Here is a 7,482-nt window from a genome sequence, read left to right on the forward strand (position 1 = left end):
AGATGTGTATAATAGACAGATATATATATATACTGTATATGCCTTTATTTTATTTTTTCTCTTTATTTTATTTTATTATTTCTTTTGCAGTGACACTGGTATATGGCCAAATCGATTCTATTCTATTTTCATCATTTTTGTAGTGTCAGAATAATGCTAAAGTTTAATATAAACGCCCTAAAAAAATAATCGAATAGGCCAAATAAATTCGGTCTTAGGTTAGGATTGTGGGTGGCGCTTTTAAAGAAAGTGTAAAGAATTTTATTATATTAGACGAATTGTTACCCTTTCCAGCTGAAGCTAAATTGTACAATTTAGAATAGTTATTTAAATCACACCATGTCAATGACGTCACTACAATGGCTAACCGTCACTACAATGGCTAACCGACAGAGAGCTTTATTTATTGGCATCTGTCTGTTAACAACACGTAGGCCTACCAGAGACGAGACAAAAACACTGATTTCTAAACTAAATGGCGTATAATGTACGGTCAAAGGTATGGGTTTGTAACAATTACGAAGCTGATTCAACATCTACACGAGTTGAGCAAATAATATACAGAGGAAGAACGAGCAGCGAACCCAATCGTGTAATCAACCGAATTGCATGACAATTTTTATTGTTCTTACTGCTTGAGAGTGGGATTGTTTGTACGCCAATGTTTGTCTATTTTGGCCCTAATGGCCGCCCATAAGCAAGGACTTTTAAAACGTTTAGTGGGACTGAGATTCAATTAATTAAAAAGCACTGTGGGATAAAATCACGTCCCGGTCGCGATTTTTTTTTCCGTACGAAACATTTACATGAAACTCCACTCGGGCCGTCTCGACTGAATCGACTCGGGCCGAAAATCTCATTGCAGAAAAGGTCATCAACAGATAAACGTCTACAAAATGCAAAACAACTTCTGAGAGAACGTCGCTGTCTGATTTTTAAAAAATACATTGATGTTACGATGCTAATACTAATGGGTCGTTTAAAATGACATATAAATATTTGATTGAGCTGCACGAGTAATGGAGTAATGGATTTGAACTTGAGTTACATACTGTGACAATTTTTAATTTTTTTTTTAGTTAGATCTGGGTTTTGCATATTTACCTAGGCCTACTAAAACTAAAAATATACACTTTCAAGGGAAAGCACAAAGAGGAAGGAATAGCGCGTTTCTTTCAAATGAAACAGGGTGACAGTTATTTTAAAAGAGAAGAGCTGAGAATAGGCAGCTCTAAAACACTGGATGTCAAAGACCTGCCAAAATGGCAGAGCGGCACCAATGAATGTGATGAGGCCTAAGCCTAGTTATATGGTAAATACTATCTGCAGGTTCTTGATTACAAGGCTAGACCAAGTTAATTAATGCCGAAATGATTATTATTTATTATTATTATTATTATTATTCATTACTGTTAAAACCTACTTTAGGAACTTAGACAATGAAGAAATTAGAGAACATAGGCCTAGTAAATAGGTTCTTGATTACAAGGCTTAGGCCAAGGTAATAATGCTGAAATGATTATATTATTATTGTTATTATTATTATTATTATTGTTATTATTATTTAACATTAATTACATTACAAGGATAGTTTGGCCAAGTTCAATAACGCCGGAATGGTATTTCATTTATTATTATTTAATAATATTTCTCTTACGCACTCTATTTTTTATTTCATGTTTCAATTTCCCCCCTTTTTTTTTCAAAATTTCAATCAACTTCATGTGAAGCGTGACTGTTGGTGTCAGCCTAGGACCCCAGCCTAGGGACCTAGGCCTAGTTTGGGAGGGCCTATGATACGTAGGACTTAACACAGTCTGCTTTTGGCCTGTAGTTTATCTTCTTTCTGTCAGCCTTTGGTGTACCCATGGACCTATAGGTCCATGGTGTACCTATCTACACTTTATAAAGGAGGGGTAGGCCTACTAGCTGTTTGTTGTAGATATTATACTAACATTTAATAACATACAAGAAGGTCACAGTTAGTTACACACGTACATCCCATAAATCCGTAATATTTCATAGGCCTACCGTAGGTAAACATAGAAAGAACAATAAAAGTAAAACTCGAGCGTCACGACATTGCGAAGTGTCTGCTCTTGTTCCTCGTATCGAACTCGAGTCGAGTCAATCCGAGATGGCCCGAATAATGAAGTTTCATGCAAATGTTTCGTACGGGAAAAAAAATCGCGTCCCGGTCCCGCTCACGTTGGACCGGTCCTTGGCACTAACAGTGGATGAGGAGGGAAATAAGATAGTAATGATAGATATTTGCTAGACTGATTATTATAGACTTAGCCATGCGAGAGTCTTCTTTTATAGGAATGCGGCCGGGGCATGGCTGAAAAATTTCGTGTGCGGATAAGCCTATATTTGTTTGGGCTAATCAATATTTTACAGATGGCCAATGTGCTCTTTAAAAATCGAATATTGATTGACTTAATTCACAAAAACACGACCGAATAGTCGAAAAATAGAAGCATTTTCTTTTATAAGCCATTTTATATACAGTGGATTCAAAGGGAGGGGGAAGCAGTCCTTCCCACCCTGTCTCTTATACACATCTAGATGTGTATAAGAGACAGCTATTCAAAATTATTTTAAAAAATGGAGAAAAAAAAAATCATATTCAAATTTAAGTCTGAGAGTGCCATTTCCGGTCATCTAGAACATGGACGTATAAAAATAAAATTAGTTCTATAGGTGCAATATATAATAATTTTCTTACCTCAACCCATATACTGAATAAAAACTTAATGAATGAAATATAATTTCTGCCCTTTAGGCCAGAAAATATCTCAGCTATTTCTTTGTTGAAATTTGATTTTCATTTCTACTGTTTTTCATATTTATATTTTGGTGGTGATAAACACATTTAAAAATCATAGCGTTCTAACAAGTAAAACCGACAAATCATGACAATACCAAATAAGGCAATACATCCTGACACCCGGTTTTCCCATCCGACATTTCAACTTCCTGTTTCTACTTCCGGGTTTGATCAGATGAAAGAGGTGTGACAGCAACTTAACTTCGTTCACTCTTCTTTATCATCAGTTAGGTAGGATGTATTGTACTTTTTTGTATAATAACATATCTATATATATAGGCCTTATATGTGTATTTTGAACGTAACCTAAGTCGGCACCTATATAATAATTATAGTGCACTACAGTAGATACGTGTAAAACAATAGGTTATGTGAGTTGTTTTAGGCTATACTACTGTATTCGGTTGCAATAGCCGAGAGTAGCCTAGTAGTACGGTTGTTTGGGAGAAGCCCTCCCGCTGCAGTGTTGTGGTGGTGGTTTAAGAGTAAGATGGGCCTAGGCCTTGCTAGATCTGCTACTGGGCCTTTGTAAGTCAGCTATCGGATAATGCACATCTCGAGATGAAAATGCGAACACCTTGCTTTAAACTAGCAGAGGGAAGCTGTACGTTGTTGGAAGTTTTTCAAAATTCGATCGTACTTTATATTATTTTATTAGCCAGTCTCTAACTCTCTTGGGCTAGGCCTAGGTAGGACCTGCCAAAAAAGAAAGAAGTATATAAAATAAAACTAATAAGTTAACCTATCCTAGGCTGGGCCTAGGTAGGGCTCGCTAGTTTGAGAGGGAGATAAGATAGGCCTACAGTAGGTCTGCTGGGCGGGCCTAGGGCCTTGGTTGGTGAATAACTGTGATTATGAAAATAAAAGAGTAGGGCCTGTCAAGGCATAACACTAGGGGTAGGGCTCTAGGCTTTATAATAAGACTACCATTATGTCAGACCTACTGTAGATAGGTGTATCCTGTTCCTTTTTTCGAGTCACCAAGTAGGGCTCTGGTACTATTATGCTATTAGAGTGGAGTTGGATGGTGACCTCTTGAACATTTTGATTTTTGTTGAGTCAGTTTTATGTTTTACTTTATGTGAAGCGCATAGAAGCTTTTTGCATTACGCGCTATATAAATGTTACATTTATTATAAGACCTACTGTAGGCTAGGACTACATGTAGACTATAAAGAAATAACACCTGTCATAAAATCTGGGAAAACCTAAAAAATTAAATTATAGGCTGTGGATATTTTCTGACGATTTTACACAATTATGAGGTGTAGGTTGGTGGAGATGGTTTGACCCAAACCATGCTTACAGTATGGCATGTTGGAAGGAATATCCATGGTGTAAATTAAGGCTTTAAATTGTTCACACATATAAAATATTGTTATCTGATTATTCATCAATTTGCAGACTGTTTAGTAACTGAGAGCTAATAATTCAATAGCTGCTTAACAAACCATGGAGGAATTTGTTTTCCCTCCATGAACAAACTAAGCAATTTGTAAATTACAAATAGATCTCTCCTTGAAACTACTATTAACCTAAATCAGCAGCCCTATTGTAAGATCTACAGTATGATGTTAATGATTGATGTGGTCTCCCATTATATACACCATTGTTTTTATTAAATATTTTTATATAATAATTTTTTTAATGGGCAGTTTTTTACATTTACTGTATCCTTTTATGTTATCCAACTATTATCATTTGTAAATAAAATAAAATTTAAATTCATTTTCTCCAAGCCAGGAGTTTGTATGATAATATACAAATATTGACTGCTCATGTGGGGAGTGGTGAAATCTATTGCCCCAAGGTGATGTGGAGATCGTAGCCTATCTTCCCAGGGGAAGAAGGCCCGAGGGAAGATAGGCTACAGTCTCCACATCACTGAGGGGTAATAGATTTATTTGACCATTCCCCAAATCTAGATCTATTTGTTTTATATACCTCCTACATAGATTCTACAAGGCCTAAAAAAAGTACAGTACTTACTTTCTAGCTTGGTCTATAGGCCTATTAACTAGGGCAAATGTAAAAATATTTTATGATATAAAACAGTGTCTATACATAATTTTTTTTAACTAATAATTGTTCCATTAGAGAGATTTGATTTATAGATACAGCATTGAAATCAGAAAGTGTCTTGCAAGATGTCAAAACTGCTTGAACTTGCCCAGTGCCTGAAAGAATGCAGCACGAACCTAGAAGGCAAATGTGCCGGTGTAGAGGCTAGTGAACTGTCGTCTGAGTTTTTTAGTACAATTGAAGGTGTGATCGGAAAGCTGCAAGGAGTTGCCAGACTGGGAGGGGGCAGTAAGTTGAAATTTTCATTAAAAAATTTATCTCTCGTATGACATGCAGCGTTTCCTTAAAAACTTAAAACTCAGCAGTGGAGTACTAGGCTAGCGTTTAAAATGCAGTGCCGACCAATTCAATTTTATCTTTTTGATACCTGGATCGACATTTTTTTCCTTTCACATAAAAGTAATAAACACAATCACTAAATTAGTAGGGTTAGTCTTGTTTTGAGGTTTGATGATTTAAGTGGGTTTTTACAGTATTTGAAACCAAAACCTTTGAATTTCAAAGCAAGCTAAACTACGGATCCACTCCAATTTCACAAACAAATTTCTCTGACACAATCTTCTACTGTACTATTGAAGGTATACCATCTAATGTGAGATTTTGAAGAAACCAAATTAATTATGTATTATCAGTTATGTCTGAAACGAGTATACACTATCCGTGCTTGTTTTATCAAACAATGTCTGTTTTGTTTGACAAAAAAATTCTCGCCTATGATTTTCCTTTCAAATCAGTATACTGTATTATTTTAGTCTGTATAGTCTGTCGTATTAGAAGCCCTATAACATGCTATTGAGGTTAATTGGCTTGTTTGTCTTTTAGATACATACGTTTTTCTGGAAGCTTTTGATAAATTCATGGCTGGTGATTTAAATAATTATATGCAAAGCAGTTCTGCTCTTGGAGGTGAAATCCAAACCCATGTAAGTTTAAATCTGAAACTTTGTCCTCACTATCAAATTATTTGTGACAAATCACTGTGATATGCCCATATTTGGGTGTAATATGACATCATCGTGCCCATATATGGAGGTCATCACACAAAATTGTCAAGTAAATTTGAGTGTGAATAATTTATAATTTCATCAATTTTCCTGCACCAAAATATAAACCGCTGAAGAAAGAAGTATTTATTTTTATTGTATTTAAAAATATTTAAAACAAATATTTGTATCATATCTTTGAGAACAAGAAACATCTTTACGACCATGTAATTTCCTATGAAAAGGATGAAGTAAAGTTTATCTGTATCTGTAAGATGTAGACAAAACACAACATAACTGGGCTCTGAATGGGCTGAATTCCTTTCAAAAGAAGCAGAATGACTATAGATGTAGGTTGATGTGTTAGGCTTTCCTTTAATACCAATACAAGAGAACACAAATTATGTTTTTGAAATGGAACAAGCAATTTTATGAGCCTAAACTTGTTTATTTGGAGACCCAAAATACATTATAGTACTTTAAACAACATGTTTTTTTTTATTTTTTCACATTTGCTCTTTCTTTGCAATTGTTCTTTTTTGGCAACTCTTTATCTGTATGCTACATGCTGTGATGTAAAATCTAATACTCAACTTGTATATTTCTTGTTTTATAGTCTGAGCTAGTCAAAAAGTCATTCCAAGCACAGCGAGATTTCTTAAAGGTTGTTGCTGAGTGCAAAGCCCCCTCGCAGGATGTATTGGTCAAACTCATTCAGCCAACAAGCGAGGCCATTTCAGAGGTTATTGACTTCAAGGACAAAAATCGAGCCAGTAAAAAATTCAACTTTTTGTCAGCTGTGGCAGAAGGGATTGGGTCTCTTGGATGGGTAACAATTGTAAGTTAATGTAGAATATTATTGATATCTTCCAAATAGTAATATATCAGTAAACCAAATTTAACCTACTTGATATTGGTAGTATTAGTAATAGTAATAGTAGTAAAAGTAATAATAATATCAGAAATAATAGTGATATTAATAATAGTAATATTGGTTATAGTAGTAATTAATAATAATATCAGAAATAATAGTAATATTAATAATAGTAATATTGATTAGTAGTAATTACTTATAATATCGAAATAATAGTGATATTAATAATAGTAATATTGATTAGTAGTAAATAATAATAATAATATTAATTACTAGTGAGTGTGTGGCTAAATATTCTTGCATGGAAGTTGTGCTCTTTCTCAATTTCTTTCCTTTAATTTTAATTAAAACAATGTTTCTTCAGTTACAGCAATGTAGTAGTCCAGAGGATCCAGTAATTAGTCTTAACCCTCTGGATATCGGAATCTCTTATAGTGCAAACCCTTGAATACCGGATTCTTTTGCAGTGTAACAAGGTTTTTTGAGTATACGTCGTTCTGGTGGATTTTTGGGAACTTTCTGTAAATTATAAAGAAAAATGTTTCTAAAAACAAAGAAAGCTTATAGAATAAGCTTTCATTTGATGTATAATTTGTATTTTTGGGAAATTTTGTTCATAATATAATATGATATAATATATATATAATATAATAGAAATGACAGAAAAATGCTACATATAAATCGTCAGCAAAAACCGAAAAAAAAAATAAATT

General features: G+C 34.1%; 1 protein-coding gene across 2 annotated transcripts in view; it reads left to right on the forward strand.

The window, feature by feature from the left end:
* Positions 1-2,960: 2,960 nt before the first annotated feature.
* LOC117109892 (adenylyl cyclase-associated protein 1-like) overlaps positions 2,961-7,482 on the forward strand; it is a 13,730-nt gene continuing 9,208 nt past the window's right edge. The window contains exons 1-4 of one of the 2 annotated variants that reach the window (XM_033252350.1): positions 2,961-3,061; positions 4,928-5,140; positions 5,735-5,835; positions 6,512-6,733. In XM_033252350.1, the coding sequence (XP_033108241.1) occupies positions 4,978-5,140; positions 5,735-5,835; positions 6,512-6,733 (486 nt within the window). In that variant the 5' untranslated portion in view covers positions 2,961-3,061; positions 4,928-4,977. The remainder of the gene's footprint in view (positions 3,062-4,927; positions 5,141-5,734; positions 5,836-6,511; positions 6,734-7,482) is intronic. The other variant, XM_033252351.1, reaches the window with a different exon arrangement.

Source organism: Anneissia japonica, unplaced genomic scaffold (genome assembly GCF_011630105.1).
Source record: "Anneissia japonica isolate Jap-2015-1 unplaced genomic scaffold, ASM1163010v1 scaffold585_len4108843_cov191, whole genome shotgun sequence".
In the NCBI taxonomy this organism is placed as follows: Eukaryota; Metazoa; Echinodermata; class Crinoidea; order Comatulida; family Comatulidae; genus Anneissia; species Anneissia japonica.